This window comes from Cebus imitator, unplaced genomic scaffold (genome assembly GCF_001604975.1).
Source record: "Cebus imitator isolate Cc_AM_T3 unplaced genomic scaffold, Cebus_imitator-1.0 Scaffold204, whole genome shotgun sequence".
NCBI lineage: Eukaryota > Metazoa > Chordata > Mammalia > Primates > Cebidae > Cebus > Cebus imitator.
The window spans coordinates 1,559,546-1,579,540 of record NW_016107519.1 but is presented as its reverse complement, the minus strand read 5'-3'; the positions used below and the strand labels follow the sequence as shown (position 1 = coordinate 1,579,540).

The 19,995-nt window shown below is 46.6% G+C and overlaps 1 protein-coding gene and 1 long non-coding RNA gene across 3 annotated transcripts in view; one reads left to right on the top strand and one right to left on the bottom strand.

Moving 5' to 3' along the window:
- Nucleotides 1-433: 433 nt before the first annotated feature.
- Nucleotides 434-11,498, bottom strand: LOC119474041. Of its 2 annotated transcripts, none has more exons than XR_005203336.1 (4): nt 11,066-11,498; nt 8,393-8,587; nt 8,077-8,161; nt 434-465 (listed from the first exon to the last, which is right to left on the bottom strand). It is a non-coding gene; the product is annotated as an uncharacterized LOC119474041 (long non-coding RNA). The 2 variants fall into 2 exon arrangements; XR_005203337.1 differs by lacking the exon at nt 11,066-11,498 and adding an exon at nt 9,162-10,988.
- Nucleotides 11,499-11,561: 63 nt separating this feature from the next.
- FGF9 (fibroblast growth factor 9) overlaps nt 11,562-19,995 on the top strand; it is a 32,894-nt gene continuing 24,460 nt past the window's right edge. The window contains exon 1 of the mRNA XM_017548166.2: nt 11,562-12,680. Within this exon, the coding sequence (XP_017403655.1) occupies nt 12,404-12,680 (277 nt within the window). The 5' untranslated portion in view covers nt 11,562-12,403. The remainder of the gene's footprint in view (nt 12,681-19,995) is intronic.

Sequence of the window (19,995 nt, the reverse complement as noted above, 5' to 3'; positions counted from 1 at the left end):
GTGTCAATTTAATCTCCATTAGTAATATAGGAGAGTGCCTGATTTTCCAAACTCAAACACACATTGTTTTATGTAATTTTTTAATATTTGTCAAATTTATAGGCTAAAAATGGTATATTGACATAATTTTATTATGTATTTTTTTGTGAACAGAGTTAAGCATAGTTATTAATGTTTAAGGAACATTTGTATTTACTTTTCTGTAAGATGACTAGTCTATTCTATTGTTGATACATTTTTCTTTTAACACTTTAAATATTTCATTCCATTCTTTTCTTGCTTGCATGGTTTCTGAAGACAAGTCTGATGTAATTCTGACCCTTGTCCACTTTCTGTTGCCATAAACGAATACATGAGACTGAGTAATTTATAAAGAAAAGAGATTTATTCAGCTCATGATTCTGGAGGCTGGGAGGTCCAAGACTGGGCATGTAGATCTGGTCAGTTTCTGGTGAGGGCTTCATGCTGTGGAGTAACATGGCGGATCATGGGTGAGTGCAAAGAGAAAGATGAAGCCAGCTGACCTGCTTTGTAAAGAACTTGCTCTTGAAAGAACTAATCCAGTCTCTTGAGAACTGCATTAATCCCTTCATGAGGGCAAAGTCCCCATGACTCAAACACCTCTTAAAGGCTCCATTATCTCTCAGTACTGTTATGTTGGGAATTAAATTTCACTGTTAATTTTAGAGGGGACAAACCACATCCATAGTATTCTGCCCCTGGACCCCCAAAACTCACATACTTCTTACATGCAAAATACGATCATTCCATCTCCATAATACTGTTGTAAGTCTTTTTTTTTTTTTTTTTTTTTTTTTGAGACGGAGTTTCGCTCTTGTTACCCAGGCTGGAGTGCAATGGCGCGATCTCGGCTCACCGCAACCTCCGCCTCCTGGGTTCAGGCAATTCTCCTGCCTCAGCCTCCGGAGTAGCTGGGATTACAGGCACGCACCACCATGCCCAGCTAATTTTTTGTATTTTTAGTAGAGACGGGGTTTCACCATATTGACCAGGATGGTCTCGATCTCTTGACCTCGTGATCCACCCGCCTCGGCCTCCCAAAGTGCTGGGATTACAGGCTTGAGCCACCGCGCCCGGCCTTTGTTGTAAGTCTTAATGTGTTCCAGCATTAACGCAAAAGTCCAAAGTCTCATCTGAGACTAAGGCAAAGTGCTTCCAGCTGTGAGCCTGTAAAATCAAAACAAATTATCTGCTTCCAAACTACAATGGTGAGATAGGCATGGGGTAGACATTCTCATTCTAAAAGGGAGAAATAAGCAGGAAGAAGGGAGTAACAGGCCCTAAGCAAGCCCCAAATCCAGCAGGGAAGACATAAAATTTTAAAGCTCCGGAAGAATCTTTCATGCCACATGTCACCACATGACACACTGGGCTTGGGATAAACTCCTGAGGCTTCAGGCAGCCCCACCCCGATGACTTTGCTGGGTAAAGGCTATGTGGGCACTCTCTCAGTGTCTGCAACTATCTCAGGCAGGTGTTGCATGCTGCTGGTGGCTCAACAGTTCTGGGGTCTCAGTGGCAGCCCCATTCCTGTGACTCCACGAGGCATTGACAGGTAGGGACTCTGTGGCAGCTCTACTTCTGTGGCAAGTTTCTGCTGTTCCCGTGGGCTTTCTGTGACATCCTTTGAGATCTAGGTGGAGAAAACCATGCCTCCAAAGCTCTTGTATTCTGAATACCTGCAGAGTTAGCACCACATGGACACCACCAAGGCTTATGGTGTGTGCCCTCTTGAACAGTGGCCTGAATTGCACCTGGGCTCATGTGAGCCTTGCCAGGGCAAGGATTGCTTAACTGGGATGTGGGAAGCAGAGTCTGGAGGTCGCCATAGGCATCAAGCCAAGGTTCTGTGTCTGAGATGAAAGGGGCAGCCTCTAAGATCTCTGTAATGCCTTTAGGACCATTCTCCCATTGTCCTGATGAGCAGACCTGGCTTCTTTCTGCCTGTGCTAATCTCTTTAGCGAACAGTTGCCTGGCTGCCTCTTTGTACTGACTTTTTGCTCTCTACATAGCCACACTGTGAATTTTCCAAATCTTTCCACTCTGCTTCCCACTGCTCTTGTAACTCACTGTAAGTAGCCAGAAGTAACCATGCGGTATCTTGAGCACATTCCTACTTAGCTATTCTTCCACCAGGTATTCTAGTTGTCTTTCTTAAATTCCACCTTCCATAAAGCCCTTGGGCATAAATACAATGCAGCCAAGTTCTGTGCAACTGAATAACAAGGATGCCTTTATTCCAGGTTCCAATACCTTGTTCCTCATTTCCATATGAGACCTCATCAGCATGGGTCTCCCTGTCCATATTTCCACCAGAATTCTGGTCACAACCACTTAAGTAATCTCTAAGAAGTTTCAGAATTTCCCTAGTCTTTCTGTCTTTTTCTGATCCCTCACCAGGCTCTCCCTCAATGATTTGCTCACAGGTTAGGCGTTTTCTAGCTGACTTCTTCAAAATTCTGGATACTACCCATTACCTGGTTCCAAAGCTGCATTCACATTTCCAGGCATTTGTTAGAATCGCAACCCCAATGTTGTTACCAATTTTCTGTCTTAGCTCATTTTCTGTTGCTGTAACAGAATACCGCAGACTGAGTACTTTACAAAAGAAAAAGGTTTCTCTAGTCTATAATTTTGAAGGTTGGGCAAGTTAAATTTGGTCACCTTCTGGTAAGGGCCACTTGCTGCATCATACATGGTGGAGAAGTGAAAGGGGAGGCAGGTGCGTGCAAAGAGAAAGACAAAGTGGGCCAACCCACCTTATAACAACTTACTCTTGAGAGAACTAACCAGTCCCATGAGAATTGCATTAATGCCTTTGTGAGGGCAAAGTCCCTATGACTCACCTCTTAAAGGCCCTATTACCTCTCAATCCTGCTGGCAATTAAATTTCAACGAGTTTTGGTGGAGACAAATCACATCCAAACCATAGCCATAGGTAAGGTGTCCCCTGCCCCCCCACCTTAGCTTCTTTCAAGATATTCTCTTTATTTTTGACTGTCTGTGGTTTGAATATATGCCCAGGTGTATATATTTTTTGGTATTTATCCTGCTTAGTGGTCTCTGAGCTTCCTAGTTGGTGGTTTGGGGTCTATCATTAATTTTGAAAAATTCTCAACTATTATTACCTCCAATTTTCTTCTATTTATTTTTCTTTTCTTTCTGGCATACTCATTAGAATATTTATACTTTGTATAATTGTCTCACCGTTTTTCCATATTCTATTTTTTCGATCTTTAAAAAAGTGTCTGCATTTTAGCTTGAAAAGTCTCTGTTGACACCTCTTCAAGCTCCCTAATGATTCTTCAGAGAGAAGAAGAGAGAGCCCTGGTCATATTTCCCTGTGTCCAGTTAACTGTCATTCTCATCAAAGGCATTCTTCATTTCTGTTATAGTGGTTTTTATTTCTACCACTTCTTTTAGATTTTTCCCTTTAGTTTCCATATCTCTGTTGACCTTACCTATCTATTCTTGCATACTGTCCATTTTTCCATTAGTGATTTAGCAAATTAATCATGGTTAAGTTTTCAGTGTGATAATCCCAAAATCTCTGTCATTTTTGAGTTCTTGCTTGTTTTGTCTCTTCAGACTGTACTTTTTTGCCTTTTAGCATGTCTTATAATTTTTTGTGGAAAGCTAGACATGACATATTGAATAAAAGTGACTGAGATAGATAGACTAGTGTGAGGTTTTATATTTATCTGGTGAGGGGTTAGGCCTGCTAACTCTTTGCTCTAGCTATAGATGTCAGAGGCTAAAATGTCATCTGATGTCCCTGTTTTGGTCTAGAGATTCCTGGTGTTTGAACCTTGCAGTTCTTTAAGTCCTAGGGTAGTTTAGCGTAGTTCTAGTGATGTAGTGGTAAGGTGTGGAGGGGTTGCGTTCTGGATCACTATCATTAGGGCGCAGTCTGTTAGTGAGCCTGGGGGTGTATTTCCCTATCCCCATTTCGAAGGCTAGAGGGGGCTGGAGTTGTGTGTTTCCCCTTCCCCATGTTGGTTAGGCCCTGGTCAAACAGTTTTCCTTGAGGGTAGGCCTTGCTAAGAAGAGGGAGCCCTGGGCATATTTAGAAATAGTCACTTTTCCTCTCTTCTTGTGGGAAGTAGAAGAGGATTTTTCTCAGACCTTCACAGGGAGAACCTGGTAGGGTTCCTGGAGGTAAAACTCAGGGAAGTGTGGGGACCCCTGTAAGAAAATTCATAGGAGATTTTTTTGATGAATTCTTGACTCTGAAGCTTGTCACAGTGAGTCTCCAACAATTAGAGTTTAAGGTATTCCCACTGATAGCAGCTCCAGCTGTGTTTTGCTTCTGCTTTGGTAAGCTGTGATTCTCTGTATCAGCCTGTCTGCCTCTCCACTTTTCAGGGCAGCAGTTTTTCCTATGACCTTAATTCTTGATTAATCTAAGAAGAGTTCTTGATTTTCAGTTTATTCAGTTTTTTTCTTGTGTGCATGGGAATGATGACTTCCAAGCACTCTACATGTTGGATCAGACACCAGAAGTCAAATTTTTCTTAATGATTTGTAGGAGCTATATATATATATATATATATATAGGCACTCACATACACACAGACACAGACATACACACATATATATATTTGAGATATGGTCTCACTCTATCACCCAAACTTGAGTGCAGTGGCATGCTCACAGCTCATTGCAGCCTTGACCTCCTGGGCTCAAGCAATCCTCCCACCTCAGCCTCCAAAGTAGCTTGGACTACAGGTGTGTGTCACTACACCCAGCTAATTTTTTAATTTTTGTAGAGACAGGGTCTTGCTCTGTTGTCCAGGCTGGTCTTAAACTCCTGGCCTCAAGTGATCCTCCTGCCTCTGCCTCCCAAAGTGTTGGGATCACAGGCATGAGCCTTTGTGCTGGCCAGCTTTTTATATGTTAGAAAAACGAGTCCTTTATCTTTATATGAGATGCATTTTTTCTCATTTCATCATTTATCTTTTGAATTCGTGTTTTTCTCCCATGCAGTTAAAAAATGTTTTGTGTGTGGTTGCATTTATCAATATTCTCTTTTAGGCATATGGATTCTATGGTACATTTAAAAAGGACTTCATACATCAGATCATAAGGGAATTCTTCCATTGTTTCCTTTAGGACTTGTTATAGTTTTATTTTTTACATTTTAAATATTTGCATTTGGGTTTTATCCTCATGTAAATCATGAAGAATAAATACTATGTATTTTTTAGTTGTCTATTCTGTTGTTTCAAAACTGTTCACTGATCGTTCATTTTTTCCAAATTAGTTGATCACCATATATAGAATTCTAATATGTATTAGGATTTATTTTTATAATTTCTATTCTGTTATTGCTTTATCTGTTTATTCATAGGCTAATATAAATAATTCACATGATACTCTGTTCTAATTATTATAGTTTTAAAAATATTTAAAAATATTGTGTGGCTAGTTACTCCTTAATTTTTCTTGTTAATTAAAAAAATTTATTGTCAACTTTATTTTTCCATATTACCTGCAGCATCAGTTTATCTAATTTTAAAAGTCTTGGCATTTTTATTGTCATCGTTTTTAGATTAATTTAGGAAGGATTACATATTTATGACACTGAGTTTTTCTATCTAAGAATATGATACGCCTTTCAATTTGTTCAGGGCATCTTTTGTATTCCAATAAATATTTTAAAATAAATTTATTTTATTTATTTATTTTTAAGGATAAGAAAAAAGCATACTTTATTCTTTTTCTGCAGTTTTTTTTCTTTTTTTAAAATTTATTTTATTGCATTTTAGGTTTTGGGGTACATGTGAAGGACATGCAAGATTGTTGCATAGGTACACACGTGGCAGTGTGATTTGCTGCCTTCCTCCCCATCACCCCATATTTGGCATTTCTCCCCATGCTATCTCTCCCCAACTCCCCAACCCCCCACTGTCCCTTCCTATTTCCCCCTAACAGACCCCAGTGTGTAGTGCTCCCCTCCCTGTGTCCATGTGTTCTCATTGTTCAACACCCACCTATAAGTGAGAACATGCGGTGTTTGATTTTCTGCTCTTCTGTCAGTTTGCTGAGAATGATGGTTTCCAGGTTCATCCATGTCCCTACAAAGGACCCAAACTCATTGTTTTTGATGTCTGCATAATATTCCATGGTGTATATGTGCCACATTTTCTTTGACCGGTCTATCATTGATGGGCATTTGGGTTGGTTCCAGGTCTTTGCTATTGTACACAGTGCTGCAATGAACATTCGTGTGCACGTGTCCTTATAGTAGAACGATTTATAATCCTTTGGATATATACCCAGTAATGGGATTGCTGGGTCAAATAGAATTTCTATTTCTAGGTCCTTGAGGAATCGCCACACTGTCTTTCACAATGGTTGAACTAATTTACACTCCCACCAACAGTGTAAAAGTGTTCCTATTTCTCCACATCCTCTCCAGCATCTGTTGTCTCCAGAATATTTAATGACCACCATTCTAACTGGCGTGAGATGGTATCTCAATGTAGTTTTGATTTGCATTTCTCTGATGACCAGTGATGATGAGCATTTTTTCATATGTTTGTTAGCCTCATGTATGTCTTCTTTTGTAAAGTGTCTGTTCATATCCTTTGCCCACTTTTGAATGCGTTTGTTTGTTTTTTTTCTTGTAAATCTGTTTCAGTTCTTTGTAAATTCTGGATATCAGCTAAAATAAATTTAAAATAAAAATAAATTTTAAAATAAATTTAAAATAAAAATAAAACTTAAATAAATTTAAAATAAATTTTATTTTATATAAAAAGAAAAAATATATTTAAATATATTTTTATATAAAATAAAATAATATAAAATAAAACAAAATAATATAAAATACAAAATATATTTAAATATATTTTTATATAAAATAAAAATATATTTAAATATAAATTATAAATATATTTAAATATAGTTTAAAAATATTTCTTGGTCAGACCAGGCATGGTGGCTCATGCCTATAATCCCAGAGCTTTGGGAGGCTGAGGCAGGTGGATCATCTGAGGTAAGGAGTTCGAGACAGCCTAGCCAACACGGTGAAACTCTGTCTCTGCTAAAAATACAAAAATTAGCCTGGTGGGTGGCACATGCCTGTAATCCCAGCTACTGGGGAGGCTGAGGCAGGAGAATCGCTTAAACCTGGAGGTGGAGGTTGCAGTGAGTCAAGACTGGGCCACTGCACTCCAGCTTGGGCAACAAGAGTGAAATTCTATCTCAAAAAAAAAAATATATATATATATTTTAATATAAATATATTTAAATATATATGTATTTTAATATAGAAATATATTAATATTTAAACATATATTTTTATATATGTTTATTTATTTATATATTTATATAAATTTATTTATATAAAATATACATACATATATATATATATATATGTTTCTTGGTTGGGAGTGGTGGCTCATGCCTGTAATCCTAGCACTTTGGGAGGCCAAGGTGGGAAGATCACTTAAGCCCAGGAGTTGGAGACCGGCCTGAGCAACATAGTGAGACCTTGTCTCAAAAATCCCTTTTTTTCTTCATATGATCTTCTACCTTTTCTTTGTTGTTAATTTTTTCCTGGGGATCTTATCTCTCCTCTCCTTCCTTTCTTTGCTTTCCTTTCCTTTTTAAAAAACCGATTGTAACTGGGGTCTTTTCTTTCCTTCCTTTTGTCCTTTAGCTAGTCATTGTTTACATACACTCAGTGTAACTGGCTGTTGATGTAAACAAGTATATATGCCCATCATTTATTTCTGTGTATTTATTTTGGGGAGACATGCTATTAAAAATTTAAAAGTATATGCCTGTTATAATTGAGGACAGTGTTGCACAATAAGGATCTCATGTCTATGAACTGGGCTCCACCATTTATTAGCCCTGCGGCAATAGGAATGCTACTTAATTTCCATAAGCCACAGTTTCCTCATTTATAAAATGGGATCAAATAATATCTCAGAGGACAGTTTTCAATATTAGGAAGAGAAAGCACAAAAGCACTTAGCAGGGTGTTGGAAACAGAGTAAGCGGTCAGTAAATGATAGGACCCTACAAGGGTTCTATCCTCATACCATGATGTTCAAACCTAGTTTCTGGGGTCACACTGACTTCAGCCTTCCAAAATCACTCCCCTCCATCCCATGCTCCTGATTGCTCCTAAACAAAAGCCAGTAAGTAGACTGAAGGGTTGTGGGGTGGGGAGGAGGAGAATGAAGGAAAAGGATGGAAGGGTAGAGGCCCGGTGACACCTTTATCATAGAGAAGGAATGAAATGACTCTGTACTGATTTGGATTTTGGGATCCAGGGAATCTGAAGGAAGACAAGCTAATGAACGTGGCAGGGAAGGTGGACCTTTTCCAAAGGGCCACTTCGAATTTGCAGAGGACCTTATAGCTGACAGCTCACTTTAACCTAACTTCACAGCAAAGGGCTAGGCCCAGTGAGAGGGCCTGCAGCCACACAAGGAGTAGGTAGAGGGTCAGATGATGTGTTTCAGATCTGCCGGCTCCCATTCCAGTGCTCATTCCTCTTCATAGCCTTCTTTATTTCTCTTGTCGTTTATTCCCCTCTGGGCCTAAGTACTTAATTAAAAACAGAAAAGACAGATGACAAACGTGATAGAAAACACAGGGAAGGGGAAGGAGGAAAGATAAGAGTTAAAATATTTTGAGAAGAGAGACTCAGGGAGCTTTGGAATTAAAATCAATGATAGTATTGGCTGAATACCCCCATGGGAGAAATCCACGGGGGAACTATATAAGGAATAGTGTAATGATTGCGACTATGTCTTGAGGGTCTATTGTGTGCTGCTTGTTTTGTGTGCATTTTATTTTCCTTTTACTCCTAACAACAGTCTTCCGAGGCAAGGGTTATTAACCCAATTACACCGTGTGCCTGTAGAAGGCAAGGCCTCTGTCTTCTTGGGGAACTAACATCTTTATACTCACTGAGAAGACCTGTAAAATGTACTCATAGTTCTGGACATGGACATGGTTTTGCCAGAGCTGTGAAGGACCTTGAGGATGTCAGCCCTGGCGAGTCAGGGTGAGTGCAGGAAAAATGTGATGTGGCCGGGGCAAGGAAGGACACTGTTTCTATCACTACAATAAGAAAAACCACCAGAGCAAACCAACCAACAAATCCAGGCAGAGAAACCTGACAGAGAAGGCAAAGGGGCGAGGAAGCAGCAAAAGCTTCTTGCAGCTGGAGTTAGGGATGCGTATGAAATGTGGATCAAGCCAACTGCAGTGGGGGAGGCCGCTCAACCTGGGAAAGTGCTCCATCAGCTACTTCGCCCTCTCTCCTACTGCTGCAACGCTTTTTAAAGGGACAGTCACACCCTGCAGGATTCGGAAGCGGAAATGGTCTTTGCTCATTGGATGACAATCTAAATTCAGACCGAAAGAATGTGGTTGGAGACAGCTGGTGGAAATGGTCCCAGTCTTGTCTTCACTGGAAATGTCCGGTGTTCACGTGCTGCTCGTCTCTCTTCTTAAGAAGCGTCTCCCTGTCTCCATCTCTCTCCCTGTGCCTGTCTCTGTTTCTTCCATCGTTTTTTTCCCCCCTAAGTAACCATCTCGGCGCATTGTACCCAACTGCTCGAGGAACGCCCCTGCTGTACCCATCGCTGCTGGCTGCCTCGGTGATTAATGCGAGCGACTCGGGTGGTTTATGAGAAGTGACACTTCCTCCCCAGCTTCTTGTATCTGCTGCCGAGCAGTTAACGTTAAAGCCCGCTCTGTACCTCCGCGGATGTGACTGCTGTAAATACCACGGGGCAGGGCTCTCATGCTTCAGAAACACGTAAGCAAGACGCACCGAGCCAGCCCCGGACACCCAATGACCCTGGACTGCGGCAAAGCGGGGGTGGGAATGGAAGAGGGGAGGACCACCTCGCTCCTCTCTCCTTTCTCCTCGCCCGGGCCGGAGCACGCCTTCCTCCCCGGAGGGCAGGGGAAGGTCGCTCCAGGTCGCTGGCACCTCCAGCGCCCCCGAAATCTGCAAATTCATCGCTCCGGTTCGTCTTCAGGCGAAGCCCTCCCGTCCGGAGTAGGGCCAGCCCCAGTTCTGCTTCTCCAGCCTTTAGCTGACTACTAAGGCGGATCCGACTTCTCCCCCATAAAGAGGTTTTGAATCGCTTCCCCACCGCAGGGGTTCAGTCTCTGCTTTCGACTTTGCTTCTCAGTTGCACGCTCCGCGTCCGGAGCTGCGCTCAAGTCTCAGCAACTTTCACCATCTTGACCTGAGAGTTGGGCCGTTTCTAAGACAATGTGAACAAAGAGGAGCAGGGGGAGGGAAGGGGGGCCCCGCGGGAGGGCTGCGGGCGAGCGTGTGTGTGTGTTGGGGGCGCCGCGCTCCGCGCCCGCGGGCACTGGGGATCCGGCGGCTGGCAGACTGTCCCGGGTGCAGAGCGCGCCGACTCCAGCCTCTCGGGCCGACCCGGCCCGGTAGGGCCCCGGACGGCCCCTGGAAGCGGGTTTCTTTGTCCCTGACTCCCGCTGGGCGCGAAGGCCGCCGGCGGCTAGCAGAAACCCGAGCCCGCGCACCGGAGGTCAGTCTTCCACGTGCGGCCCCGCTGGGGAGAGCAGGAAGGAGCGGCTGCGGCCCGGGGGCGCCCCGCGAGCATCCTGCGTCCGGCCCTCCCGGCTCCACCGCGGGCTTCGGGCGGTTGGAGGGAGACACTAGAACTCGCCTTTCGCTTCCCTGAGCCGAGGTAGGGCTAGGGATGTCGCCGCTCTTCCTAAGGAGCATGGTTTGGGGGCGAGAGGAAGCCCACTGGGGCGCTCCCCGCGACCCAGACTCCCCGAAGACGCGCGCCCGAGTCGAAGTCAGGGACAGAGAAGGTTCTCTGGCGCCCCCCTGCCGACTGCTTGGCGGCCGCCGGGACCCCGGCTGCGGGGCGGGACCTAAACATAGCCCCGACCCAAAGATGCCCAGCAGAACGCTGCAAACAAAACCGAAACGGTGGCCGCATCTGCGTGTGTGTGTGTGTGTGTGTGTGTGTGTGAGAGAGAGAGAGAGAGAGACGGGGAAGGGGGGTTCAGATCCAACCGTCTTACCTGCAACATAGTTTGTGCTTCTGTGTGTGTGTGTGTGTGTGTGTGTGTGTGTGTGTGTGGCAGAAGAATGGAAGAGAAACTGCCACGGCCATCCAAGCCCATTAAATCAACTCCCCTTCCCTCCGACTCTCTCCACTCAGTCATATTCTACAACGCAAGGTTACAGAGCCCACGTGAAAACTAGTTTCCCAGTTTCACTCTGACCCTCCATCCGTGTAGCCAGCTAGATTTTAGGTTATCGGCTTCTATTCCGCAGAACTTCGAGTCTCAGGAGACTCAGGGATTCTTCCTCCCGCCTCGCGCAGTGCATCTTTCATCTGCTTTTCTTTGTAAAGCCAGGGCTCCTCGGCTGCCTCCCCAGGAAGTCCTGCGCTCTGGCGCGCCGCGCCTCGCCTGCCGCAGAGCGGCGCGGGCAGCAGGCCGGGCGCTAGGACCGCGGGGAGCCGGGGCGGCCGCGGCGCTACCTTAAACCCAGCCCAATGCCGCTGCCTGCGCCACTCTGCGCGCCGGCGGGGGCTGCGCAGGAGGAGCGCTCCGCCGGGCTACACCGCTCCGCGAGCCGGCGCGGCAACACCTGTTCGCGGCGGCCAGGGCGGCACGCGAGCTCCCGGACGCGGCTCTCCTCGCTCGCCGCTCGCCGCCCGTTCTAAGCCCATGGACATCTGCCGAGCCTCTGGAGGATCCTGGATACTAGCTTTGGACGCCTAAAGTTTCTTCTTCTTTTTGTTTTATTATTATTATCGTTTTTTGGAGGGGGGACCGGGAGGGGAGATTTGTCGCCGCCACCAACGTGAAATTTTTTTTTTCCCCTTGAAGGATTCATGCTGATGTCTGCAGAGTCGGTTAGAGAGTAAAAACAGCGCATGCCTTCCTGGAGTCAGGATCCGTAAATTCTGACGTAGCCCGTGCATCTTAAAAATCCCTATAATAACGCCTAGGCATTTAAGTTGCTATGGTCATTCTGATCTCAAACCAAATGGAGAAACTACGGATTTTTTTTCCTTATTACTGTCGGATGGGATGAAGACCTTCCTGCCTGCTAAGAGCTGGGGATCTATCTATAGAGATACATAGATATGTTTATCAATATGTCAGTGTGTGAGTATAAAGTGGTGGTTTCTTAGACTATCAGTGGTTTGACCTTGAACCTGTGCCAGTGAAACAGCAGATTACTTTTATTTATGCATTTAATGGATTGAAGAAAAGAACCTTTTTTTTTTTTTTTTCTCTCTCTGCAACTGCAGTAAGGGAGGGGAGTTGGATATACCTCGCCTAATATCTCCTGGGTTGACACCATCATTATCGTTTATTCTTGTGCTCCAAAAGCCGAGTCCTCTGATGGCTCCCTTAGGTGAAGTTGGGAACTATTTCGGTGTGCAGGATGCGGTACCGTTTGGGAATGTGCCCGTGTTGCCGGTGGAGAGCCCGGTTTTGTTAAGTGACCACCTGAGTCAGTCCGACGCAGGGGGGCTCCCCAGGGGACCCGCAGTCACGGACTTGGATCATTTAAAGGGGATTCTCAGGCGGAGGCAGCTATACTGCAGGACTGGATTTCACTTAGAAATCTTCCCCAATGGTACTATCCAGGGAACCAGGAAAGACCACAGCCGATTCGGTAGGTATACCATTAACCCTTTAGTGTCCATGAGATGGCATGTTGGAATTATAACTACCAAGAAGGTGTTGGCCGGGTGGGGAACGTGGGAAGGGATCTCCCCTCCTCCCCCTTTTCTCGGTATCTCTCTTTCTGTGTCTTGCCAGCTCAGGAAAAAATGCCTCCGGAATTGCAGATCTGCTGCTGGCACTGATGCAAGTATACATCAAAAGGCCCCCTACTTTTAATTTAAAGGGGGGCATAATTTATAAATATAATACAAGTTTCCAGTTCTTTTGCATCAGATACACGGGTTTAGGAAGTTTCTTTTGAATGGACTGATCGCACGAGTTTAAAGCTTTAATCATTAACTACTAAGAACTTAATGCAGTTTCCTGGAGGCAGTGGGTATCTTGTGCCCAAATTAAGGTTTTTCACTTTTCCCCTTTCCTGTAATAAGTATACTGCTTGAATTGTGTATTTATTAAGCGCATTGATTATTCCCCCTTGTGAGGGTCTGAAAGCCCCATAGGCAAATGTTGCTGACGGATTGTCCTGTTGGGAGGGCTAAAGTCGTATTTTAGGCTCCGTGAAAACCAGGGACAGAGGCTTTGGGAAAATGACTTGGGAAGGGGCAGGACGCTGGCCAGGGGTGTTTGTTCTTCCCAGCTATCAAGTGCTAATCTCTGCTTTTAAATTTCCATAGCGTGCAGCCGTGTGGGTTTCTTGCTTGGCTCTCTGGTGTGAGTGTGTGCGCGCGTGCAAACGTTGCGAGGTAATTTTAAAGGGCATTCCGAGGATTTCATTTTCAGCGAGGGTTTTTGTGACTCAGCACTGAGGGCTGCAGGCTGGAGGGCTGCTGGCTCTGCCCACTTTATGCCTGCACACACGTGCTTGCCGGGGCACCTGAGCCCAATAGCACGAAGTCAACTAACACACTCCCGATGGGGTGGACTCTCGAGTTTTTTCCTTACTTAAAAAAAAAAAAAAATTAAGCGCCAGTTGGGGCAACCAGACTGTTCGAAGGAGTTAACTTCTGAGTGAACCCACCTGACAACACTTAAACTGGGTCGTAAAAAGCAAAGTCCTGCGGTGATTTTTCTTCCTCATGCTTTAGTGCCAGATGTTGAACACAATCTAAACTATATGTTTAGCTTCGTGCGGCTGCGGATGATGCCAGAAGGTGAGGAGGACTCAGGCCTGGGCTGGGGATAGTCCCAGATCCACGAGGCCCAGGATTTGCTCCTTGTGCTCACCCCTGAGCCTAAGCCCAAAGCTGAGCCTAGTAGTGTGAAATTGCTTGGGCCGTCTCCACTCGCTGCTTAAAAAAAGTTGTAGCTCTTCGCTTTGCAATTATTTCAGTTGAAATATAACTATCCCCTCCCCACCCCATTAGTAAAGGTAGCTTCTGGTTGTTGCAAAGGCAAGACTAAACTTTTACTAAAAGTGCCGTTTCCATCTGGCCTCTTTAAGGGCTGCCACCGTGCCTAGCGTTCGACACCAGAACAACAGGCAGTGGGCGGCCCTGGGTGGGCGAGCGAGTGTGTCCGGGCCCGCGTCGGCCACCCGCGGGGCGTCGGGGCCGCGCCGGCCGAGGCGAGCGGAGTGGGCGGTCGGCCTAGGTGTGCCAGGCGGCCGGAGGCCCAGCCCTCCCGCGCTCGCGGCCGGCAGGTGCCTCCTCGGCCGCCCGGGCCCCGCGGCGCACTTAGCGGCTGCCCGGCCGGCTCCGCGCGGTCCTAAACGCGCTCGTGTTCCGGCTCCCTTTCCGCCTGGCTCGGGTGCGCCCTTCAGAGCTGCGGGGACCGCGGGGGCTGAGGGGCGGCAGGCAGGGGCTGACACACTTCTGGCCGCGTTTAGGGACTCCGGTTTTTCATTTTGGCCCAAGTTGAGCCCCTTCGCTTTCTCTTTGTGTGTGACAGTGGGTCTGGCGGGGCTGACAGCCGCCGCCCGGGGCTGCGCGGTGGTTTGCGGTGTGGGAACGGCTGGAGGCGCGCGCAGCGGCAGGAGACTTGGTGGCGGGGACGGAGGACGGGCTGGAGGTCGGACCCCTGAGCTCCCCTGTCCCATCCCATGCCCCTTCCCTTCTTCTGAAGCACGCAGCCGGGTTTTGGAGACTCCAAGGGCTCCGTGGTGCCCGGGAGGTGGGTCGGGGGCCCCTGGCCGGAGCCGCAGGGGAAGGAGTGGGGGTGGGGGGGACAAAGGGCCGCGGAGGCGGGTGGAGGGGGCGGCGTGCTATTGTTAACCGCTTTCTGAGAGCAGAGCTCGCGAGCTCGCCGATTGCGGTCCAGCTTTCCCGCGCCCCCGCCTCGGCTCCGGCTTCACAACCGGGGGAGCCCGGGGTGCGCGCGGGAGAGCGGCGGGGGCGCACCGCTGCAGGGGCGCCGCGGCGGGCTCGGGCAGGCTTTATTGTGTGGATCAGCCGAGCTTGCCTTTGAGAGACCCTGTTAGAACTGTGGTGCAGCACGACTGGGCCCTGGTGTATAGAGATTATGGGATGTTCTAGTTGGGGCTCCTCCACGGACTCCTTCTCCCATGAGCATTTTTTTTTGGATGCCGTCACCTTTAGGACAGGGCGTTTGCTACACGCAATCGAGTCATTAGAAATCCCGTAACTGTGCTACAGGGGAGAGCGCGGATGCAAGGCCGGGGACCATGCGGGAGGGGAAGGCAGGAGAGGCGCGTTCTGGGGTCAGCGTACGAGGACCGCGGCGGGCTACAGTGGCTCAACAGAGACCTGACGTCAAACAAAAAGCTAGACCCCTCACCCCTAGAGGTCGGAGAAAGGTGTCGCCAAGGAAGTGACATCTCCAGTCCTTAGACACTGTCGGCGCTGTGTTAGGAGGTGGGGACTGGGGGGAGGGGCAAGGAGTAGTGTTGGGTGGGAGGGGGCGGAAGCCCCGGCCCAGTTTGGGGACTGGGGTCGCCGAGCCGCGAGCTAGCCCGTCGGCCTGGCGTCGGCCGAGGGGGAAGGGCGCCCTGGCGTTCCGCTGTGCCACTCACCCTGGCTGGGATGGAGTTGAGTGGGTGGCTGTGCGCAGTGGGGGAGGGGAAGAGGGTGAGGCAGGAGGGTTATTTAAGTCTTTCATCCGGTTGCCGTGAGAAGCTGGCCCCCGGGGTGACAGCAGTGCCGCGGTCTCCCGCTGCTGCCGCTGCGGCAGGTCCCAATATTAGCAACCTCTGCAGAGCGGTGGTGCGTGTGCTGGGAGCCTCCTACCCTCGCCTTCCCAGCCCCGCCCGGAGTGAGGCCGTGGCGGCGCTAGGACCCCGCGGCGCGCGCAGGGAGGGCGGAGGGAGGGCAGGGGCGCCGGGAGGGGGCGAGGGGCTGCGGCGGCCGGGCTCTGGCACACCTGGCGCTCCCGCGCGCCGCCGTGGCCTCACCTTCAGCCCTCCTCCTCCTCCGGGAGCGGCCTCTCCTCCGCAGCAGCCCGGCTCCCCTCTGGGGACTTCGTCCTCACTCTCAGTTTCTCTAGAAAAGAGTAACTGTAGGTGGGGGGCGGAGTGGGTTTACACCTTGATTAAAATAGAAAGCGCATTTTCTACCTGAAATGAAACAGCAGAAGGAAACGTGCTGGAAAAAGGATTTTTGCCGCCCCCAGGCAGCCGCAGGTGACTGCAGCTGCTGGCAAGCTTGGCAGTGACACAGCAGCGGTAGTGCAGGGGACGTGGGGGTGGGGGAGTCTTACTGTTCTAGCAGGAGCTGCAGAGGTGACAACTTAGGTGGGACCTTGAAGGAGCCCTTTGTTTTTTTTCCCTCTGGGGCTGGTGGTGTGGAGGTAAGACTGAACCAGGAGACAAGGAACTGGCAGTTGTATCTCCGTGCAGTAGGCTGGGGAAGCGAGATGTTTTGTTTCATCTGTATATCTACATACCTATGTCTATATATAGCTCACTTTTAAAGCACTCTGGCCTTGCTAAATGGAAAAAAAAGTGGGCAGAAAATCATTTGGGGAAATAATAATGTAAAATAATAAAAACGTGAACACTGGGCCTGATCTGCCATTTAACTTGCTTGGGAAGCCTAACTCTGTTCACCTTTTGGCTGGGTGGTAGCTCTGAAAGGCCAGACTTCATCAAGACCTCAGATGAGCACCCAAACTGGGGCTTCCATTCAAAGGTGGGTCAGGTGAAAGTTTTACTAGAGTGGAGAAATATGGTAGTATTATTTTTTTAAATGGGTATTTAAAAATCTTATTTCCAGGGTTTTACACTTAAAACATTTTTTTTGTTCTATGTATCTGATTCTTCATTGTCTCAGGAAAAGACTGGGTGTTTAAGGAGATGGTTTTAGAATTGCTTCAGGTTCTGGAAAAATTGGTGGGGTCATCCAACTCCATTTCGGTTAGTCATTTTCTATGTCATCTCTGAGATGTGCTCAAGTTGCTACAGATGCGAACTTACCCCGGTTCAGGCTCTGAGATGATTGAACCCGCGGCCCTGGCTGGAGCTTCTTTGGGTGAGCAGGAAGCTCTGCAGGAAAGAGTCTTAATCGCGGATTTTCCACAGCCCCCTGCCTTGCCCCCTCCACAGTCTGCATAATTTGTGTGGTCTGAATGTGTTCTGTAACGTGTTGGGGGCTCTTAGGTCAGAGGGCCATGTCATGAGGGCCACAGTGGAGCAGCTCTGACTGCCTTGCCCTCCCACTGCTGGCCTCACATGGCCTTGGAGGTGAGGCCCAGCACAGATGGGTTCTAGGGGGCGGTGCCAGCTTTGGGTTAATGGTCCATTTGAATGGAACTGGGGCAGCCCGTCAGCTCTGGGGATGGTCACTAATAGTGAGTCTAGGGCAATGAGGAAGGTCCGGTGGGGTCATTTTCCTGAAATAGTCGAGGCATTGACCTGGTCTCTCATGGACTGTAGATGATCTCACACCTCATCAAATTCCATGGGGGCCCAGTGAATGTGTTCTCATTTGGAACTGTTCACTGCTGTGGAAGAGAATAAAGAAATGACAGCAGTTACTGACCCTGTGCTTCCCATGTCACTCTATCACTACCCACTACTGTGGACCTTCTGAGCTAAGATGTCAAGGCTGCGTCTGCCCAAAATAAGGGACAGGCTGCCAATGGTACACATGTGTGCCATAGTTCTAATATTAGGCACAGTCTCATCATTTGCTCATTCCTCCCGGCTTGCTTCCTTCCTTCTTTTCTTTGGTCTTTCCTTCTTTCCTTTTCTCTCTCTTTGATAATTAAACATTCAGATGTCTGTGCACAGAAGGCTTCTCCTGACTGTTATTGGTCCAGCACCCTCTGCTGCCCAGTCACGTGAGCAGATAACATGTGGAGCGTGTCGTACTCAGGGAGTGTAGTTGGAAGCACTTGCTTGGCACCAGCTCCACTCCAGAGAGAGGTGAATGGACCTCGCTGAGGTTATAGAATTTGTTGTGGACGAGAGGGTACCAGGAATGACGAGGTGTCCAGTCTGGTTGGCGTGGGATCCTGTTGCGGGGTTGCCAGATCTTCCTGACCTTGCAACAGTGGTGCCCTTTGCATGGGGAAGAATGACTGTGACTCCTACGTTCAGATAGTCTGCTTGTCCTTGCGTCACTGAGGTGACCACATGAAAAGCTAGGCTGTTCTTTTGAGGTCTCTATTTTTAAGGAGATACAGAGAAATGGGTGGTGGTTTGAGGTGATAAAATCTTTTCCACCTGGGGTCACTGGGTAGTTCCTTCTTGCTTGGATAGCTTTTTGGAGACAAATCTAGGGTGTTTATTTTCTTGGGAAGCCTCTGACTTGCCTTCAGAAACCCAGATGAGCTGCCCGTCTTTGGACTGCCCTTACCCTGAACATCTCCCTCTAACTGCATTTGCCACACTCTTGTTATATTTATCTGTTTATATGTCCTTCTTCCCAACAGATGGTGAGCAATTTGAGGGTGATAGGACCTAGGCTATATCTGGTTCATCTTTATATACTCAATAAATGGCGTGATGCTTAGCTTATAATAGTCCCTTAATAATAGCTTCTTGAATGAAAAAGTGAATGAATGTGAATTACAGCTGTCTTGTCAATGCCAGAAAAAGAAACTAGATAGATATCTTAATATCTTCATTTCCAAATTATATAATAACAATGCTTTCAGAACTCACCTATATGGAACTAGTACAGAAATCACAGAGACATTAAAAAGAGACAAAACCAACTTTAAGATGTGCATAATAGTTAAGGAAATGGGCTTTGGAGTGCAATTGCTTGGGGGCTAATTATTAACCTCCTTAAACCTCAATTTCCCCATTCGTACACTGGGGATTAGAATATTGTAATGCCTAGAGTTGTTCTGAGGATTAAATGATAGAAAGCCTCTCATTTGGCATAGACTGAATGCTCAAGAATTCTCACTTTACAATGATCATTATTGCTGTTATTATTTTTTTTTCTTGATGTTCTGCAGACCAGCCAGTGAAATGGCTTTGTGAAATCACATACACCTTATTATTTGTTGGACCTGATGGGCAACATTGGCTAATATTCATTATTAGTCCTCAGAGTTACCTCATGTGCAAGGAAAACAGAAAGATCATCTTATGCCCGTTTAGAAGCTGCAAATATAAATATCTTTTAGTTTTATGATTAAACATTTCCTCATTGACCTGGTAAATTAAATCGTTCAGACCTCAAAGGGGGCCAATTGTTTTCTGCATTTCATTTTATGATGAAAATTGGACATTAATTAACTCCTTACATCAATTTCAGGGTATATATGGCTCACATTTTGCTGTGCTTTCAGGTAGCTAAGAAGCTACTCACATACTTGTGACTGCTCATAGTAATAAAATACCACATTTTAATTATTTTGGCTCATAAGAATTAGAAGTAGTACAATGAAATAAAATGACTGCATCAAAAAGGGAGTGTATCCAATGAGAAATGAATCTCACGGAAATATTACCTTATTTATATTCCCATTTGCTTTGTGAGTAGGGAAGGCTAGTGATAAACTGGCTTCTTTTAGATGCATCTTCCATCATAGAGTCATAGATTAATAGATTCAAAACAATGTATAATTTCACTTTATATTTTTTCATACGCTGTTTGACATTCTATTAAAATAATTACCTTTGAATCTTTAGATAATCTGTGAACTGTAAGTGCAAGATAAATTTGTTACATTTTGTCCTCATAAATGAATAAAGAATACCCCTTTAGAAGAAATAGCTCTTCTTTTTTACTTCACCTCACCTCGGAAGAGTTTCCTCTTGAGCTAATCCTTTCCTCTATTAGATTTATGCTGTCCTGTCTTCTTTTGATTGCAGCACCAGTGTATTTTGTGAGAGTTGCAAAATTAATTGTTGAAAAATTCATGTAAGTGCTTTTTTATTAGTCACATGAGACTGA